The sequence below is a fragment of the Lates calcarifer genome, linkage group LG14 (genome assembly GCF_001640805.2).
Source record: "Lates calcarifer isolate ASB-BC8 linkage group LG14, TLL_Latcal_v3, whole genome shotgun sequence".
In the NCBI taxonomy this organism is placed as follows: Eukaryota; Metazoa; Chordata; class Actinopteri; family Centropomidae; genus Lates; species Lates calcarifer.
In genome coordinates this window covers 10,157,430-10,179,381 of record NC_066846.1, presented here as the reverse complement: position 1 = coordinate 10,179,381, position 21,952 = coordinate 10,157,430, and the positions used below count along the sequence as shown (strand labels likewise).

General features: G+C 40.4%; 1 protein-coding gene across 1 annotated transcript in view; it reads right to left on the bottom strand.

The window, feature by feature from the left end:
• LOC108890918 (glucosidase 2 subunit beta) overlaps positions 1-21,952 on the bottom strand; it is a 116,524-nt gene that overhangs the window by 61,625 nt on the left and 32,947 nt on the right. The window contains exons 9-10 of the mRNA XM_018687991.2: positions 15,675-15,761; positions 4,736-4,805 (exon numbers count right to left, since the gene is read on the bottom strand). Of these exons, the coding sequence (XP_018543507.1) occupies positions 4,736-4,805; positions 15,675-15,761 (157 nt within the window). The remainder of the gene's footprint in view (positions 1-4,735; positions 4,806-15,674; positions 15,762-21,952) is intronic.

The window sequence follows — 21,952 nt, the reverse complement described above, 5'->3', positions numbered from 1 at the left end:
CTCTCATTCAGCTGTTATTGGTGTTGCTAGGATTTCCTGTTTTGAAAGCTACATCTTGCGTCACGACCATAGCTGCTGCAAATGGTGTGTGCCTAAAAAAAGCACCAAACATCACTGAAGAGCCTATTTCAGGCAATTTTATATTAATATGCCCATGGCCCCAAAGACCCAACCTGATGTGGTATGATATATGCCCTTTATTATATTTTCTTTAGAGGGCAGTGTTTTAGTGTTTTAATGTTTTAAGAATATAATTACAGCACTCTGACATGCAAGACAACATACAAGTTGAATATTGTAGCTTGAAGTCTTTACAACAGACAAGACCAAGTTGTTGCTGCCTTTGTCTGCTCATCCACACACAAAGGCTCACAAGCCTAAGGAGATCAATTTTCTGAGCTCTGCTAGCTTTTGTGTGGCCTCAGAGATTCTGTTAGAGGGGATAATTGTTGTCTTCCATACACTCGCGCTTGCTGCAGGGACTCACCTGGAAAAGCACATGCAATGCAGTGCAGAGAAATCAATACAACAGGGCTAATTGGGCTCTCAGCAGGGAGTCAGGAAATGGCTGCAACGCATACCCATTTCTACAACTCAAAGACAATGAAGAGCAAAAATTGAATATGACATGCAAGACTGTGCATCTTTTACCGAGTGGGGGCACTTCCACAAATGCAACACAGTGAGGATTTATCTGCTTCTCATCTCAGCTTCAGATCAAATTCACGTCAGTCCAAAAAACACTGGAAGGTATATCAAACAAATTCACTGTTAATAACCATCTTTTTTAAATTTTTAACCACTTATTCTGTTTTGCTACAGTATGCGGGATCTCATGTCTCTGGTGGTCACAGGAAATATATGCTCACTTTTCTTTTTCAGCAGCTTATCTACTAGAGCTGAAAAGCACCTCAAAGCTACTGATTCATACATGGCAAACAATCATTAGATATCCCTGTAGCTGTTTATAGGATAGTTAAAACTCTTATCAGCTTACAACACCTTGGATTTTGTTTTCTTTTTACACACCTTCCATTTCTATGATGTAAAACAAGTATCTACAGGTTCAGGTCATTCCAATGCAAAACAATGGCGTCAGAAACATGAATCTTAGGCCCTGTTTACATGATAACGTTTTTTGTGTAAACCAGTAAATGGCGTCTCGGGGGGCCTGGAAACTCTAGAAGCCGTGTTCCAGAGCGTTATCTCTTGAAAACGCCACCCTTACCGTTGCTATGTAAACAAGTTACGTCTTTATCTGCTGGCCAGGCATGCATACTAATGCATTTTGTGCATGATCGTTATCAAGATGTTATCGTGTGAACTCATTGCTTTTTTAAATCGCACAGGAAAAACTTTTCAGTTTTTAGAAAAACTGTTGTTGTGTAAACAGGACCTTGAACATGGGGACTCTCAAAGTCTGTATGTAACTGACTATGACCCCACCACTATGGATGACATGACAAGTAAACAAGATTATTTCTATCACAGTAATAGTACAACAGTATGTAATTCATCCTACCACTCATTTCAATACTTTGTAGGCATTGTACAGTAAGTACTTACATATATGAAATGCACTACACATAACCAGATGCTCTTTATGAAACGATCAAGCCTCACCAGAATAAATATAAAGGTTTTTGAGGCTGTGAAACAACCAAGAAATTGCCCGACACCCTTCATTTCCCATTTCTAAGGAAAACCACTGATTCGGTTGCTGGTGGCTGCCTTTGTACACACACTGTATGTTGGCGTCTATGGTTGGGTTGTCTGTCTCTCTCTCTCTCTCTCTCTCTCTCTCTATCTCTTTCAGACTGAATCAGCAGGTCCCTTCGGTAAACAAGGCAGAGTGATTGTTGGATTTGCATATTCCTGAATAAATTACATTGCATTTCTGCGATAAGCAGTGCACTACTGTTTGGTAGCTTTTCCTCCTCCTTTTCTGCCTCCGCTCTTCTTTTCTACACCATTCACACATGCTGCCACGAATTAACCCTGATCATGAGGGACCACGGCAAGTGAGAAAGCGCTGCTCAAAAATTCATGTTTTTCGGTGGTAGGAAAACCACGCCATTGGCCCCTCGCGGGGCCCGTGCTGCCAACTACGTCGATGGTTAATCAGGCCTGATAATGATGCATGCCCATGTCCGCCACCAAGGACATGGATGGCAGCCACACTCAATGGTGGGAGATTGGGGGAGAAAGCCTGGGAGGAGGGGAGGTGGAGATTAAAGGGACTGGGGCTATAGAGAATCAAGATGGTTAAAGAGATGGAAATGGAGTGGAGGAGAGGAGAGAAGAGGAGAAAACAGGACTCCTAAGGAGGAGTCTATGAAGGAATGTAAAAGAAGTTTGATCAGATGGACGAGGTTATTTAATGTGGGTGCAAATTACTATTTTGTGTGCGTATGTGTGCCGCCAAGCGGGCACGTGGACATGTGTGCATATTCACATCACTGTCTCCAATGGGGCTCGGGGATGTGGTTCTTAATATGAACACACCTACAGCTACAGACTGGAGCCCCTTTTTAATTACAGCCTTGGCGTGCTAAAGAAACGACCAGGAGAAAAAAAAAAAAAAACCTCCTCCGTTAAAGCCGCATGTAGGCCTCAGCCTTTTCCCCCATCAGTTCAGCTGATGACTGCCTTTTTTCCCTCTCCCCCTTATTCCCCTCACTTCCTTAGGAGAATTGGGCTGGTGGTATTTTGGCTGTGAGAAGGAAACCATTGGACGGCAGGGGCATGAATATTCCAAATGACTAATGTTGCACATGCTTATTTTTGACATATCTGGCTTCCGCGGGGAAATAAAACACTTCTAATGCAGGGGGACCATCTGTTATCTGTTGCTGGTGTTTCAGAGCAGGCGGGCTCAGCTCGTGCACGTTCGCAAAAAAAAAAAAACAACAAAAAAACACACACACACAAGGCATCACAGGCACACACGTGTGCACGCGGGCAGACAGATCGACACATTCTCACACAGCGGGAGGTGCACATAGACAGCGAGACACATGCGTACACACATGTACTAACGGCAGAATCCGCTGGGAGAATGCACAACAGACAGGCTCTAAACTCCTATACAAATTGAACACTCTTTTTTTTTTTTTTTTTAAATTCAGTGAGTTTGTCAAATGCACTGTAAATCTCGAGCTGTAGGGTGACGGGGAATGCACATACTTTTTTATGCTAGCCATAAATACCTGGGCCTGTCTCCCCACAGCAGCTGGAGCGCGATAATATGCTGTGGTGGTGTAAAGGGGGAATAAACTAGCTGCATCACCTTGAAAACAAAAACATGAGACACACACACCCAAACAGCCTCCTGCATCAGCCACACATCTACACTAAGTGCATTCTCACTGAGATTTGTTTGGAACTATGGCCAAAGGAATAGGTGCAGGAGGTATGGTAAACAAAGCTCTCTTTATGCATGGATAATCTGTTTGTTATTCTTCACACAATGGCCAAGCTTCTAGGTATACCAGAATACTTCTATTCAATAGAATATTTTGGATAGCTAAATTTACTGTAGAATTCCCTTTCAACTCCTGGGCCTGTACATTTCCAACACATAAATTATGTTTTAGAGATGATTCTGGGGAATATCAAATATCCCAAAAATGGTATACAACATATGCATCCGCATGAATCAGTAGCACCAAAGGTCTGTTCAACTGCATTTTGTTTGTAAACAAAGCTGTTTTTGTATTCATGCTTTCTCACCAAAACACATTGTGTGTATCCTTGAGGCCCAATAAATGTGTTGAAAGCATTACGTCCTCAGAAATCATTTTCAAAGCCAAATCCTAGGAAGAATTGGAAACATCACTATTATACATTATTTATATCCATGTTTAGTAGCTAGCAGTTGTCTTCTCCTGTGCATTTCTTGGCGCGCAAACTGTTGCCATCTATTCAACCATTGTTTTTTTTTTGTTTGTTTTTTTTGGTCAATTAATCAATAAATAATTCAGTTAAAGCCACAGCCTGTAGAAGTTGTGCATTTTTTTACTTTGACTTTGACGCCCTGCCCAATAGCGGTATAAAAATAACACCATGGCAGGCAACAATAGAAACCACTAATCCCAACCACCACCACTGTTTTCTTTGTCTGATGAGTATTAGAAAGGTACATGTTACTGTTACATTTTATTGTCTGTTGATTAATAATGTAACCAGATTTATTGATTCCTTACATAAATGCAACCGGCAGAGTAATAAGATATGGATTTTTTTTTTTTAATTAGTCATAATGCTACACAGCAGGAGTAGGTTTTTGGCAGCATGTCTGTTCATATCTAGCCACTCCATACCTCCCAAACAACGTTATCGTTTTTGTACTTCTGGACTCTCTTCCCCCACAGGTGAGCTGTTTTTTTTTTGTTTTTTTTGCCATGAACAAGCATATGAGTTCCATCCTCAGCGTTTAATTTGAGGGATGCAGTGCAAATTCTCTAAACACAACGCAATTACACACACATTCCAGTTGATCCACTGTGGGTAGCTTGATGAAATCAAACCTCTAAGCTCTTGTGTTAAGGGCATAAATGTCCTTTGAGCTCAATCAAAACGTCCCAGAAATTAACAGTTTCACATACATACAGGTGTATAATGTGACTTGACCTTACGTCTACAGGATGACATGCAGAATAAAGGGTTTTTTTTAATGTAGGTTGACCTGAGCAGTGGAGGTGGAGATGATGGCAGGTAAGGTTAAATAACTTACCTCTGTCAGCTGCCTCTAAGTGAAGATCTTCACCCACAAGACTGCCTGGTGCACCATGTGTGTCTTTGATCTACAAGCACATAATGGAAGCAGGGAGGGAGAGAAAACAAGGTCAAAGATCTGTACACTCAGAAGACCTTGGGTACCACCTGCATTAATGTATAAAATGACATCAAAGACCACATGTGCATGTGTATGTGACAGAGAAAGTGATTTTAAAAGATCATTTCAGCACAAGTCCATGACTCTAATATGCACCTCCCAGTAGACACTGTGTGCTTGATGTTGCAAAATACAAGGTTCCTTTCTGTGCTCTAGGAGGCTCCCAGGAGCCTTTGAAAGACAGTTTAATGATGAAAGACAACATGCCTGGATGCTAGTGTTCTGTTTTAGGTCACAAGGGAGAAACCGGCAGAGCCAAAACAATTTTAGGTCTTTAATTTTCTTTTTAAGACGCCACATTCATTTAGTAAGATCCAAGTCACATTGTGGATCCTCACCTTGTGGAAGGTTTTAGAGGGAAATAATCACTAAATCCCTCCAAGAGTAAATACTGCTTATTACTAAGCCACAGTGATAAAAATATTGATATACCAAATATCAAAATATTGACATTTATCCGTAGCTGAGACTCTACCTGAGGTTAGAAAAATGTGTGTTATTACAGTGGTGCTATATTCTGTTGTTGATGCTTGTAGGCATTCTCTTTTTAAAGAGAACAGTAAAAACATTGTGCAAAACATCCTTTCTTTCTGTAGCAGTCATGATGCTGAGGAGGACTAAATGTGACAAGATTCCCACATACGGGGCAGAGGAAATATGGGTCTGATTTGGTGACTTGTCACATGCTACATGTCTTTTTTTTCCCTTCAATGGAAACCAGACTGTAAACTCAACTGTGCAAGTGAGAGGCGTTGCCAAATGCAATGTGACTCACCACCTCTGAGGAGAACAAAAACCTGCTTAAGATCACTGTGACATCTCATGCAGTATTTGCACCTCAGATTATTTGGAAAGACTGGACCGAATACAAATGTGAAAATTGTCATGCAAAAAAAAAAAAAAAAAAAAAAAAAAACCTTAAAGCTACAGTGTGCAACTTTTCAGTTGAAGTATGTTCCAAAACATGTCTTAATGCGGAAAGGTGGGGAAAAAGTAAAGTCACGGTTGTCAGTCAATACGTGAACGTCCTTCTGATCTACTACTCCTCTCACACCAAGGCTTCAAGCTAGTATTAGCTGCTGGAAGATGTCTTTATGGCTGACTCACAGGCTAACAAGCTCCTGCATCAGCTGAGACAGCATCAATGATGAGGATATAGGGGAGGGGCTGGGCTGAGAGTCATGATGCAGGAAAGGGAGAGGTGGTAGGAGGAGAATGGTTTGCATGCCAGCAGTACCTTGATCTCCAGAACTTTCATATTGTAGCTTTATGAAAACAAGGAACTGAGCTCAGTTTAAAAGTGAAAGTTTAGGCTAGGTTAGATTAGGTTAGAGAGGAATTTTGTAATGACCACAAAACTGGTCTATTGATCCCAGCTCTGTGGAGGGTGGAAACAGCTATTCTGGCTTAGTGGTAACAAAAAATCTCAAAATACTCAACTCAATAGAAAAAACACTATTTGCTAATCCATGGCAAATTGGCAAGGCTGAAAACTTGGTGATGCAGTGTTAGTCACAAGGCTCATGGATGAACTGCAGCTGGTGAGTCAATCGCTAACTCTAGTCAATCAAACTAGCTCCTGGAGGCTCCATCTATTTTCTCTCCTCTGTTCTTCCTTGGAATGTCGTTCACCATTGTATGCCGTTTCAGGAAAAATAAAGCTCTCCCAGCTAACAAGCTTGCTAATGACTAGTTAGCAAACTCGTTAGCTCAGTTCACACAATTTATTCAAAAGGTGTATTTGTAACATCAGCTGTCATGTACAGTAACTGTCTGCAAAGCCAGTTAATACTTAATGTAGCTTTAAGCTGACCTTCTGCGGTAATTCCACTTAAATTAACAGATTTTTATCACAAAATGTAACCATTTTAGATCCTGTTGAGACTAGTCCTTACTTACACATAAAATACTGTGGAATTATTAAACTTTTCATGTCTTCTGGACATAAAAACCAGCAACTTATGAGCTAACTGAGGAGCTGAAGAATATTTGCAGCTTATTCAATTTCTGATACAAAGCTCACAGTCCTTTTCTGGGTTAACACCGGACTTGGTAGACCATAAAAATCCAGATATTACTGCATAACAATATAGGTACAAATAACTGAAGTATCCCCATGATAACAGTCAGTGCTCACCTAGCCACAGTAGCCTGAACAAGATAAGTCTCCTGCACGGATTGATGTACTATGAGAGGGGGAAATAATGGAGGCATCACTTCGAGCTCAGTCCTCACAGTCTACCTATCTTTTCATGTCCAAATCATTCTCCAGTTCTTGTTTGTGTCTGGGAACGAGACACCAGCAGAGTAAAGCCTTCAAGCAGCCTTATGCGCTGCTGCTCCCAGAAATCAGTCGGTGCACAAAAACAGAGGCTTGCTCTTGAAAACTGTCTGCCTTTGAAGGATCTTTATTCTCCGCTCCCCAGCTGCCGGAGATGTGTGTGACGGCTTAGACATACAATGGGTGCACCGCGGGTATTTGTCCACCGAGAGCCGGGCCCAGTAAATGAAAAGAGGGGCACACATGCCCAGGAAGCGCCTAATTAATTGACAAGCAGATATTTCTGAATTCATAATCATCAAACAGACTTCATTTTGTTCCCCCACCACCATCCTCGCCAACCCATCTTCCCAGGCGACTTACTTAAGAGACTTATCTTATAAATACAGCCCTAATCAAAATAAATGCCTAAAAGCTCTAAGGGAGTTGAAGGCTATACACATTTACATCAGAGGAACTGATGCAATTTAAATAGCCGCCTGTGCACTGATTTAAGGTTCAAATCACAGAGAATCCTAACTTATGTAATACTTTCAGTGTTTTCTCTTTTTTTTCTTCTTTTTTTTTTTTTGGCTGCTCGGTTTGGCAGACCTACATTCATGACAGCCAAGTAGGAGAGACACGGCCTCCTTCTACGTGTGCTATGTTGAATTCCCTCAGCAGCATGCTCAGTTGGTGAGCGTGTCATATTTTACAGAATATTTTTTAATATTTAATGTGTCACATGCTTTTTGTCAGTTTGAATGCACTTCACGTGTGTGTTCTCTGCATCTGTGTACATCTGTGTGCCCTACAAGTCGTTCAACATAAGTTTACTGCTTAATATTCTTCCTTCTGTTTTGTACTGGGTAGACTTATCTCGTAAAATGTAGCAGTGACTGATTTTTACAGCCAGTGGCTTACAGATGCTGTTTTGGCACGTCAGTGATGTCTGGCTGAGGTGAAGCGTGGTGATGGATAGATCGTCAAAGTTTCACCTAAGTCCAAGTTTTGATGGATATGTTACTGCCACAAAGCCCAATACAGCAGATGGCACAGACCGTGAAGCCACAACTCTCTGTGTATAAAAGTCCAACAGCTCTCTGTTAATTTAGAGAGAGGCTAGTGCAGCAATTTAACACACGGGCTTCAGCTGTATTAAAGTCAAATTTAGGGTTTATGTGGGGGCTGCAGTGTTCACGACATGACCGCTATCTCTGCAGAGGCACAGAGTTTAATGGTAAATGTGGCAGGAGCTTGATGTTTGCAGAGCCTCCAGAATCTCACCTGCCTCGTGACACTGTTTCTAATGCAAACTGATCTTGACTGTGACATTTGTGGAAGTCTTTGCAGAGTTTAACTTTTGGACAGGAGAGCAGAGAGGCAGGTTGATGCGGATCCTGAGTAGACCCTCAGTGGAACTAAACATTCAACACACCAAGTCTTCATACCGTGATGGTAAAATGGGTTGTTCTTGGGTGCCTGCTGAAGCATGGCCTTATGACTATTCCATCAGTGACTCATGAGCATTTTCTGATCTGCCAACTCAACTAGGCAACTAAAATTATGTGGTTACGGTTAAAGGAAGACCACCTCTAGTCATGATAAAAATATAAATTTACATTTGTGTCAAAGTTCACCAAAGCTGAACTCATGAAATCACAGCATAAATCTACTTCTGCTCAACAAGTGATACACAGATCGCAGTAATTCCATTAAAATTAAGTGATTTCAGTCCGAAACGCTGCTGCTATAAATGCTGGTGACCAATCCCTAATCATGACAACCAACTGGAAGCCCAAGCAACTTGCTTGTAAGCAAGCAAACATGTAGTCTACATTGTTCTTGAACAATTTACAGGACTATGTGGCAAGGAGCGCTTTGTTTTTCCCACCGTTTTGTGCAAATCACTGAGTTTCCAGATGACTACTGCTCTCATCTGCACAAAGTAAATGACTGACACACATTTTTAACTTTTTTCATGTCACTGGTCAGTCCATTGACCATTATCTCACACTGCTTTGAATGCTTACTTATATAAACTGAACTGGGCCATCACACTGCGTTCAGTCGGCCTTCATTATAACTTTCCATGCCAGTATAACCTTACTTCTGCCTTGGTTACTGATCAGCTATTTTACATGTTATTTACCTGACCACTAGAGGTCGCTTGAAGATCAATACTTAGGGTGTCCAAACGGCCGATTGCTGATTGATTTTCTGATGAGTACAGTCTCACCATACAGACCCAAGACACTGTGAGCACACCAAAGAACCATATACGAATGAAGCTGAGAGTCGGTTTGTTTGTTAGTGTCAGGCGATTGGACGTATATATATTAGCCGTCTACAATTGGCTGAGTCCATCGCCTGGTGGATTTTTTGCCATGATTGTTGTCATTTTATTTCGCTAAGCTAATGGCCTGCTTTCGTGAGAACTCAACTCAGTAAATATTGAACCTGAAAAGCGCAATTCAGAGCGTGCCCCAACAGGAACTGGCAGTGTGAGTTGGGCCATATTATCCACGTTCTTGTTGCAGTGGTTTCTGTTTTACACAAAACAGGGCAGGGACTGAATGGCAATAAAGCTGTCTTTAGTGGTTGCTGTTGATGGCTTTTTCTTTCAAGTGGTGTCAGACAGCTGTTCAGCCATTTGGAAAACTTTAACACATCACCCAACCTAGTTTGAGTATTATGAACATGTAAAACAATAAGAGCTCATTACTATTAAAGACCAGTTCAGGTCACACTCTTGGGTTTATCAGTATATTGACACCAACGCTAAATATGGATACAGCGCATTTAATAATAATAACAACATTTCCACAACAACACTTCCCATACTCCTGATACAACAGACTAGTCATACAGTAGAGCAGTTCAGTGAGAAGTGCATTCCTTTGCAAACAACAAAAACCTGTAGTCTGTGTTATTTCACTCTGTTAAAGTTTGCCATATTTGAGAATCTGATGCTGGCAGCGTTTAAGAGTAGATCAAGGCAGCACAAGGACAGTGTGTGGTGGTGTAAGTGTGCATATGTGTGCCTGAGAGACGGTGTGTGTGCTCTGCGAGAAGTAAAATAATGACAGGCGAGAACGGATGGCTGGTGACGCGGTGACGAGGAGAGCGCCACATATTTTGGGCCTCAGGCTGGGCAGCTGTGAGAAACTTCTTCTCTCTTATCCCCCTCTTTCCCCCCGGTCTTCCCCTCCACTCCTCTTCTCCCCACCACCACCCTCTGCGGCACTGTTCAAACAGAGGACAAAGACGCCCTGAGTGATTTTCCTTTTTCCGATCCCATACATGACTGCTGGCACTTTCCTCTTCTGTATCTCCAGCTCGCAGCGAGAGGAGTGACGGAGTGAGTCATGGTGGTTTCAACGAGTGAATCTTTTGATTAATTTTAATGGCACTTCCTAACAAAATCCTCTTCCACTAGGAGAAAATGTTCCTCTATATTATGACATTACCATGTTTCACTATCACACAAGTTGAGATTATGTTTGATACTGTGAAAGATTACAATAGTAAAAACGCAGCTGCACATTTTGCACCATTTAAGGTATTAGTCATGTCTTCTGGAAGACCACGTTTAAACTATAAATGATACTGATACAGTCAAAAAGCTACCTGAGATGAATGCTGAGTTTGTTAAAGTCAGTGGCTACTTGTTTGAGTCTGTGTGTGTTAATATAATTTTTTTTGTTTAAGCAGCACACTTTGACTGTGAAACCTGCAGTCAGTGGTAAATGCATGAACATGTGGCAGATTTATCTGTGACTTAGCTTGATGAAAAACACCCAGTACTATGGAAATGAAGGACACACACATGCACAAACACATAGCATCTTTTATACATCACTGGCACCTTCTGCTGCATCCTGGGACACCATTTCAGGCACGAGCGGGAGCCAATTAAAGTTGTTTAATCTTGAAAATGAATGCATTTCGCTGTATGTACGTACTGGATGGAGAGGAAAAATGGCAGCCCGCGTGTCGCCGCCACACTTTCAGGTCATGCCAGTTGGCTTCCCCCAACGTGTGACAGCGGTAAGATCCAGACAGAGCAGGAACAAGAAAGTAAAAGAGCAGAAGGGGAGAACATGGCAGCCGAGGACTACCACTTCGACATCAAACGAATGTTGTCACAACAGAGCAACAGAGCCGCCCCTGTTAACTGTGACACCATTCAGCTGCTCGTCACACTGAAGCAAGGCGAGGCGGAAACCTACTGTAAGTCGAGCGAGCACGCTGTTTATTAAATAAGAGAGCGGGGGGGCAGTGGGGGGGGGCGGTGATGCAGTGGCGGCAGCAAAAGGAGCATACTGTAGTGGTGTCAAATCTTCGTAAGTAGCATGGAAAGGCAGTATTTTCCCATCCCTCCATGAAATTGAATGTTGGGGAGGGAAATGAAGTGTGCTTTCCAATAACAGTAAAGGCAATCACTGAGGCTTGCACTTGAGAAATATGATACTGAGAGGTTGGTGCTGGCATTTGAGTAGCGCTGAAAGAAACAACAAAAGTGATTATTTAGTGATATTATTTTATGGTTGATACAGCACATTTCTGTAATGTGCAGCTGAATGAAAGGGAAGGCTGAGGTAAGCTTAAAAGGGGAAGGCAGATGGAATCATTCTGTAACAAAAAAGTGAATGATTTTTTCAAAAGCATCACCTTAGCCATGAAAAAACAAAGAGAACACTTCTCTTTTGTTAATGAAATAATTCCCCCATTAATGTAAATATCAAAGTTGGCAAAAGAAGCAGAGTTAAAGTTTCTTCATGATCTTAAAAGTGTGTAATCGTATCATTAAGTGTTTTAAACGTTGCAGGCTGTGCTAAAACAGATTTGTATCCATATGCTGGCATTTTAACTAAGAGTATCAGATGGATCGGCAGAAGTTCTGTAGTCATGCTAAAATTTAAAGAAGCAGCTAAGTGATCAGCGGCCAGACTCTCGGCTGAAAGGACTGTTGTCTGTGACAGAAGGAAAACGGGAGAGAAAAAGGAGTGGGAGTGTCAGGACAACAGACCAAAAAGAAAGGCTGTCTCCTAGCGGACGCTGGCGTGTGGGCCTGTCAGTCGTCATCGCGTGCCACTCTCCCTGCTCGACACAGTGAAACTGAGGCAATGTACTCCATGAAATATTCACCAAAGTTGTCTTTGCTTAAAAGGGATTGGGGGGATGTGGGAGGAGGGGGTAGGGAAAAAAAATGTTGCAACAGACAGACGGAGAGTCCCCCCAAATGCTCTTGATGTCAGGTTTGCTTAGGCTTCTTTACATGGGGGAATGGAGGGATGATGGGAGGGAGGACCAGCAGGGGGTCCATTAAATGTTCACACAAATGTACCCCCTAACAGCGTGTCAGTCTCCGAAGCAAAAAGCCCCTAGTCCCCAAAAATACTCCACTAATTCTGCTGTACCCTTAAATATCCAAAGCAAGCTTTCCCTTCTGATGACACTGTTGGTTCTTGTGCTTCGAAGAAAATTTTAAGTGTAAAGACAATGTCTTCATTTTCATTGCTGACGCTTGATGTGAATGTAGCACACTGTCATAACACTTGCAGTTAGTGCTGTTATTGTGGGGAAATTACAGACTGATAATTCACTGCTTTCAACTAGGACACACTTTGACATTTGAAGCTGTATATTTACTGCCATTTCAACCAATGATATCTATTAGCAACTTTGAACAGTGAGGCCAAGTGTGAAAGTAGAAGATCTTTTGTGTTTTGATAGGAAGTGTTAACAATTATGTATCTGTTCTTTCATAATTCAAAACCTGAAAATTCCCTGTCTTTTCAAATGTTATTTACTGTAACCAAGGCCCTCTGTAGTCTGGCAACCCTTTGATAAGGCAAGGGAGGGCACGTTAAAGTCATATTAAAATAAGAGAAAAGGCTGAATAATTAGCCCCTAATTAAGTCTATGAGAGGTGCAGTGATTCATTAGCAATGTTTGCTGATGTATGGCCATTGTATTTGCTGTTGCCACAAATCCGTTGCCGGGATATGCGTATCTGTAAGGGACGTAAGCATGGTGCGGAGTGTGGAATGAAAACACGCCATTAGCCGACGCAGCTACCGTGTCAAGGCTTCAGCAACACAATTAGACCTGGTCCTTTCATATCTGTGTGAAAAGGTCAAATCTGTCACCAGTAACGCATTCTATAATACAGTCTTCTCCTGACCAGGAGCCTTAATTCAGGCATGCTGTTACATGCAAATGAATTGACTGTATGGCTGGAACATAATGGATGTGGATCACACAGGGAAGGGCCTGAAACCGAGAGGTATGGAAACTCAAAAGCCTACGAGTGGCTCATGACTCCTTGAGATTAAGTGTCATACTGATGTTTAAGTGCCATTCAGAGGCTGACAGCTTCCTACAGTAAGAGAAGCAAATGTTAATGTTGCTTGGTCTGTAGTTTTTGTTATCACTATCACACTATTCAAAAGCTGGAATAAAAACCTTATAATAGCGATACAATAAAATCCAATGAAACTTTGCTTATCATACAGAAATGATCAAATATCAGCAGAAAGAAAAATCAAGATGTGCTCAATAAACAATAGTAAAAGTAACATTAGTCCAGCAAAAGGCTCATACGTTGTCATATAGTATACCAATAACAACTCTGAGTGCACTGAACAACAACCAGCCTGCTGTCAAACACAAGAAAGAGTTTTTATGTGTCACAAATGGTCATGTTTACAGGTACAATGCTGGCATGAAGGATGTCCTCAAACAAACAAGCCTTTCAGCACCTATTTGCTCCATGGCGATGGCCATAAATAAATAAAATGATAACCAACCACTGTAGGGCTAAAACTCTGTATCTTTAAAGCCGTTTGTGCTCAGTCAAAGACACCAAATATTTGCCATCTTCAAACATCTTGAGGTTCACAGAACATCTGTGTACCTCAAGGATTACTTTGCAGACTTAAAAGAGAATTCAATGTGTTTCAGAGGCAAGAAAATCTTTTATATGTAGAGTTATTTCACTTCTTTTCTGATCTTTGTGTTTGGCTTGTTCTGCCTTTTCTTGTTGTTTTTGTGTGGCCCCCAGGAAGACTAGTCACCTCTTTCTGGATGCTAATGGCAATCCAAATAAAGAATAGATAAATAAACATATACACCTCCTTTAAAATAATTAGTTAGTAATGACCTTGAGAACAACTTGAAGAAGTGTCCATGGCCTGGAATCAAATCTGAACGAAATACATCCTGAGCCCAGAGTGGCACTGGCAGAGTTTAACTTTAGACTATTTTTTTATTTACTTTATTTGACATTGATTGACATTGATTGTTAAATGGAAAAAAATGTTAAAACATGTTTACAGTCCCAAGATAAGGTATATATTTTTTAAAATAGTATTGTTTTGCTTTGGTTTTCTTAGACTTCCATGGCTAGATCAGACAAATGCAGGTATAAGAACAAGTTTTTATCCTGCAATAACACTATTATTGTAAATATAAGGCAGGTGGTGATACTCCTGGGCATCACAATTCAGACTGGTGCTGCTACTGCTAACAATAATAGCGCAAATAACATCATTCTATTTCAAATCCATATGTATTTCAATGGTGTTTTCATGAAAAGACGGGGGACAGGAGTTTGCCTTATAATTCACATTCTATGATGGAGCAACACCGAGATAAGCCAGGCGGACGGTGAAATCTAATCTGAACCCCAATGTTTTTTGTCTATGGAAATGACTAGCTTCTTATCGGCAGAGTGGGTTATTTGAGCAGATTCTCGCTGTGGCTTAGCGAAGGGACTCAATCACTGCTGCCCAGCGATAGGCCTCACTTTCGTCCTCTCCCTCTCTCATCTTTTTATCTGGAGGAGCGGAAATGAAAGGATGGTATCTCACGCTCTCTACGTCCCCGGTTCAGGAGATGGAGAGAGGCGCGGACATTTTCTTCTAGCCCTTAGCTGTCAGATGAAAACATGTGGTTTATAAAACCTGTACCCAGAAAGAAATATGCTGACAGTTGAGGGAGTCTAAATTAATACAGACTCAAGAAAGGTATTATGTGGTGATTTGTGTTTTGGCTGTCATGGTAGGATACAATCTAATCACTCTCACTCTAACTAGAGGAATATCACTTCATCAAATCACCAGCAGCTACATTTACAACTCCAGAGTAATCAAGCTTTGACACATTTCGGTTAAAGGAATACAATTTTTCTTCATTTTGTGTTTATTGTCTTGGTTTCTTTTGTCCCTACATTGTTCCTGGAGGATACTGCACACTGTAAGTGGAGATACCAATGCTTTATCTTCCTCAGTATGTACATCTATTTCCAGCAACAAGAGGATCATTTTCCACAGACGACTCAATGAATTTTGTTGTGCCAATTTCTGGTGTAACTGGGACATGATCCAAGGAATAAAGGAATGAAGGAGTGAAAGAAGAATATGGTTAGCTAGAAAAAATGTGAAAAAGCATCGAGAGAGAGAGAGAGAGAGAGGGAAGTGGGTGGTGGAAATGAAGAATGATGGAGCTCACCTTGACACTGTCTCCTTTTGTCAGGATGTCCCAGAGTGTGTGTCGAAACTTGGTGAGATCCATCTGACGGCCTCCTCCCAACAAAGCCTGGGGAGTAGAAGTAAAAGTCAATTTTTCCAAATACTTTTTCATCAAAGTATAATAAATACTGTAAAAGAGCAGCTGAACACAATTAGTTTCATTGTCAAACAGAATGTAAACACATTCAAGATGTAGAAGCAGGTATATGAATCAAACAAGGGCCTGTGTATCTGTACAGGCACTCAGCATATAATGCTTTTCCTTCTCTTGTAAATTCTTAATACAACCCAATACATGACCTGCACCACAAGTGTACGAATCTCCTCAAAAGCACATATACATTCTGACATATGTCTCACTGATGCACACAAGCTCGCAATCTTACATCTACTGCAGAGTGGCTGCTGGCCTCACAGGTATGGTCTTATAAAAAGTGCATTACATAACTGATAATAAACTGCACATCATCCATCTCCCATTCAGCTCACCTCCCAATAATCCCTGCTGCCATATCTGCTTATCTATTCAAGTCAGTCTCTCATTAAATCAGCTTTTACGGCCAAACGGAAGAAGTTTACGGCTTATAGAAGTCAAATACCATTCATCACAGAGAAGGCTGTAGTTATACAGATATACTGCATGTTTTAATTCACTGGAGGACAAACACATCATTCCTCCTATCTGAATAAACATAGACTCTTGAAGAAAAAACTGAGGGGGTGCGGGCTGACAAGCGAAATAATCTGCTGCCTTTTGCCAGCTGAAATTGAAGTCAGTGAGGCGGCGCGTACCAGTGGATGCCCATCAGTCACAGGACCTTGTGCAAGGCCTGAAAAAACTGAACGTGATGCTGCTGCACATTGGGAGGTAAAGGATGGGGGAGGGTGGAGGGGGGGTGGACGGGGTGGAAGGTGGTACAGCTTTCAGTGTTTATTCATCTGAAACAGTGTCCCCTGGAAGCCATTTTGGCAGCGATGTATCACAGCAGGCGTTGACCTTTAGATACTATGCACAATTAAGCTAAGCTAATAAACACGACTGTGGACCTGGACATTTGGACTGGAAGGCAGGTGCTGTGAATCACCTCGGACGTGAGCGAGTTCTTTTGTGCTTAGGTAGTCTTTTCAAAGCCAAACTGAAATGTGTTTGTTTGAAAAGCGATGGAAAAGATAGCGTGGGCACCGAGAGGAAATGAGCTGAATGGAAGTTTTGTTTGAGGCTGAAGTTCAGTCTTTGTAATCCAGTATTCAGTTTTCATCTCATTTATTGGCGACCTGCTCTTTGCACCATATCTTAAAGCTGACCTTTGTTTGAGGAGTCAGCCAAAATACGGTCAAGTAGATGCGGTAGGAGAGATGAACCAATTAGTCGATGAATTCATTATTCATTAATCTGCATCAATTTTGATGAATCTTTAAGTTATTTAACAAGCAAAATCAAACATCTACTGGAGAAACATTCCCTGGGCCCAGAGATATCAAACATTTACGGGAACCTGTTTCTCAAATTTGAGAAATGTAATTTCTTTGGGGTTTGGACTGTTGGCTGCACAAAACAAGACATTCAAAGATGTTAACTCAGGGGTTTCAGAGCTGGTGATGGGTATTTTTTACTGTCTTTTGAGATTTAATTCTCTAAATGATTAATCGATCATGAAAAGACTCCAGAGTTGCAGCCTTGTATTGTGGTTTGTTAGATTCTATTCAGATTTTCCGCTGCCACAAATTCAAGCAATAGACTCATGGCTGCTGTCTGTCTGTTTTAAAAGCATGGAAATGAATCATCTTTTCTTGCACTGCCAACTGTTTAAATATTGGAAGACAAGTAGATTTTCCACTCCCTATGTTCATTAAGTATTTATTTATTGAAATATGAAAATAATAGCAAAGGGCAACCTAAACCGGGCTGAGAGCAATGGAATAGGGTGTTGTTTGCTGACCAAAAATGTTAGGTGAAGACAAGAAAAGAAAGTGAAAAATTCCAGCAAAACTCACCCAAACTCTAACTTGCGGTGTGTGGAAGCAATGACATGTCATAAGAATTTGGTTTGCATAAGCAACTGAAAATTTAACACCACTAAATTGATGCCAATGAAATATTTTTCTTTCAAAACTATGTATCTGAATTAATATGATTCTACTCTTTGAAGTTTCCAGTTGCAAGTATTCTTAGATCATATGACTGACAGAACATAACCTGATAGGACAGGAATCTAATCAAAGGTATTCAGGTTTGAATGCTTGTCATATAATTGAATTTTTCACCTTGAAACTTGGCATCTGAATTTCACCGATCCAATCCTACAGCTATTTTAGATCATTATTCAATTATCAACTTAATTTGAGCAACTGAAATCTAGAAAAACAATCTTGATTAAAAGTCCACTTACTCATTTGTTCTGGAGCTTTCTATCATTTCCCTTTTTTTTCTTTGTTCTTATGTTTTATGGTGGCAGGCAAACTAAAGAGTGACTCACTACTGCCACCCACTGCTCTGGAGTGTGTTCACGCCTTATTGCTGGAGGACACGAGATGGTATGGCTCAGCCACCTCATCTGGAAAGTGGAGCCCTTCCAAGAATGATTTTGCAGCCAAAATGAAAGCAGTATTGAATCTGATGTATTATTTTTATTGCTTTGAAATGTAACTCTTGTCTTTCATGAACATTTATTACTTTTGGTACATTTAAATATTGAATAATTTGGCTTTAAAGAGTAGTGACTAAATTTCACTGTTATATATTTAGTTACTTATAAGATTCAAACCCTTAACCATTTTCTAAACTTTCATGTATTCTCTGTAAGCAGACCAGTTAGTCTGAACTGCAATTTCTGGGAGATTCAGCTGCTGTTATGTAAAAATTCAACAACAGTTCTGACAAATAAGCTCTACACTTGATTTAGTCAAACTAACACAAGGGCTGATAAAACAGTATGCAAAGATATTGCCTTACAGAGAGAGAGAGAAGAGAGGAAAGATCAAATAACATGGTTACATACTGTGCTATGTTATTTGATAGATCCAGCTAGTCCCAGAAGCACAGTTCTACAAATACCACTTATATCCACCTGGCAAGAGAATATTGGGTTTCTAGTCAGAGTTATGAAATGTATCACCTTGCAAATATGTGGAAACAGCACAAACAAAAAGATGAGACATCTATTACCATGAACCCACACAACTGAAAATATTACCACTCCCACACAGTATTAAAGCACATACAGCATGTGTGTGCATACTGAATGTACACATTCAGCTACTTATGTCAGTTTGCCTCATCTAAGCGTCCCAGTCATTCAATTTGGCTTTTATCTTTGCTCAGTCAAGTACCCAGCGACAAATACAGCAGCACAGCATGCTGTTCAGAGAGAAAAGTACTTGCTAGTGATCCCCTTTCAGGCCCTTTGACAGACAAGGACAGGAACATCGACCAAAATAATAGAAGTCAGAGGGAGATTTCCCAAGATGGCAAGAACACTGGTCATCTTAGCTGATACTGACTGGTACATACAATCCCCAGAGTCTAAAGGTCCAATTTTAAGCACAGATGGTTTTCACTGAAACTCTGCCTGGTAATTTCGACAAAGACCATTCTGGAACAAGTGAGACTTGATTCTCAAGTTTAATTTGGTGATCAGAGATTATTCAGGCAAACCTGGAGTGATTGCTTTACACTGCTCTGTGGAATTATGCTATTCCTCTATCCGCAACTGTATCGCCTTTTGAGAAATAATATTAGTCAAGTGAATGACAAAGGTGTCATTTAAACAAGAAAAGAAAGGCACTTGCTTGTTTTCCCTCCACGTCCATGAATAGAGAAGGGGTATCAGGGGAGAATAATACCAGATAAGTGAGGGAAGAGATGGTTTGCTATTTGCTGACAACTTATTAAAATGTAACTGGTGCAATAGGGAGCTTTTTACAAACTAAATGCACATTTAAAGTAATTGTGACTTAAGCATCAATTGATACATCCCTGAAGCAGATAAGCTGCATATTAATCTTGCAATGTACCACACTGATTAGACCATCAGAAGCAAAGTAATTAGGTAAAGCAAAATCAAAGTTAATACTCTAAAGCTTTTTGGCTAACTTCACCTGGATCTGCTGAGGCTTAGTCTTAAAGGTAAATACTCAAGCCTGAAGTCATTTCTTTGTTTCCTCAGACTGCTGCTTGTATCTTATTGCTATGCACAGTATGTCATTGGAAGTCACACTGATTGAGTGCTACTAAACTCTAATTCATGCACTTCTAGCTGATTTAACCTGGACCCTGCCAATCAGGGCATAACCAATGCAAAGTGAATTGTTTACATTTTTGCAAATATTTTCAAAAGTCTTTTCTTTTCAGGTATCACTCTTGATGTTGGGCAAAAAAGCAACACTAGAACAATTAGTTACTTAATGTAAATCTATGTATCAGCTTCTTAAATTTATGATTTTGTTGCTCGTCTCCGTTTTATTTCCCTGTGAACTGAATCACATTGGGCAAGTCAGACTAATTATAGACTAAACTCATGGATTCATGGTTTAATCAAAAACTAAATTTAATTAATTAGTCCATAATGAAAAAGACATATCTAAATACTTTAACTACTAATTACTCTATAATACTTTCCCATCTATCCATCACATTTACACATTGTTTCATTTTAGAAACATTAACATGGTAACATTAAAGGTCATTGTCAAACCTGCTGTCATCACAACATATTAGCAGTTAATCTACTAGAGCTGGAACAATTGACAACAATTTAATAAATAAAAGTGCTAGTAATTACTTTCAGCTTCTAGAATGTAAATATTTTCTGTTTTTTTATTTCTCTGTGATAGTAAAGTAAATATCTTTGGGTTTTTCACTTTCATTTGGACAAAATCTGACCATTATGTTGGTCATTTTTCACTATTAGCTGACATTTTATAGACTGGAGTCGTGAAAATAATCGGTAATCAACAATGACAATAATACTGTTTCAATAATAAGGTTTCAATGTCTGTGTACCATAAATAAAACATCAGATTTTAAAGGTATATAGTAGTGTGTTTCATAATTCAAAATGGTCCCTGTGGGTTATGGCATCTATTTACCTTAAAACTTCATAGATCATTTACAGAGCTCACCTATGGGCAGAAATACACCAGGCATATTTCCAGCAAAGTTACAGCCTTTACAGATATAAAAGCCAGGTGATGTTGTCGTTGGATTCTTTAACCATGCTAATGAACAGCGCCTATTTTCTTAAGATAAAAGTGAGAAGAAAGGCAGATGGATCGATATATAGCATCGCATCAGTCTATATTTTGCTCAGTATCCGGGCCCAGGGAACATTTCATAAAGGCCATAGGGTCGGCTTATCATGGAGCTAAATGCCAATGTAATTATTAGTGTCTGGAGATAGTGGAAAGGGAAGCACATCCTGCGGCAGTACACCATATTTAATTAATAAATGTCACTCTGTAGAGGGAGTGAGGGGAATGTGTGAGAAAAGGAAGCAGGGAGGGAGTGACAACAATACTGATCCTGACTTGAGTGCACAGACACACAACCAACACCTGGCACATGTAGAAATGCACTCTATACCAAAACACAGGACACAGAAATTATACAAACATGAGAACATGAGTACAATCAGGTCCTTAGCTAAACCTTTTTCTACAAAACATGTAACAATAGAGGTACAGGGAAGTACAATGACAGTAACGACAATGGCCCAGTCATCACATTACAACATTTCAGTTCCAAGGAAATGGCATGATGTTCTCAGAGAACCTTGCTTGTTGGTTGGGAAAACAGTGTTTGACTGATACTGGAGGCGTGAGTTCAGGTCCCATCTTAGACCATAACTAAGTGGTGCTCTCTGTAATATGCAGCTATGACCACAATGTTTTGCTAACCTCAACCAGATCATTTTATTTCCCTGAGCCCCATGAAAACTGTTGATCGGAACATTTAGCTGAATTTGTATGAACCTAACATCAGGGTAGTGTTGTGCTAACCTGCAACATTAAGGAGGAAACATGATCCTGTCTGGATCATATCTTTTAAACACTAGAATAAGGACATGTTACTAATCTATCTGAAAAGTTATAAAATGATACTGAACATCCAGTAAAATCCTCACTGACTACATATTTTATTTCTTTTGCTACATAATCTGCTTGTGGCAACTACAGCATGACAGAACTAATTTACAGTTACATTGGGCAACTCACAGCACTTTGTTACAGATAGGGAAAGATTGTAGTCTTTGTTCAATG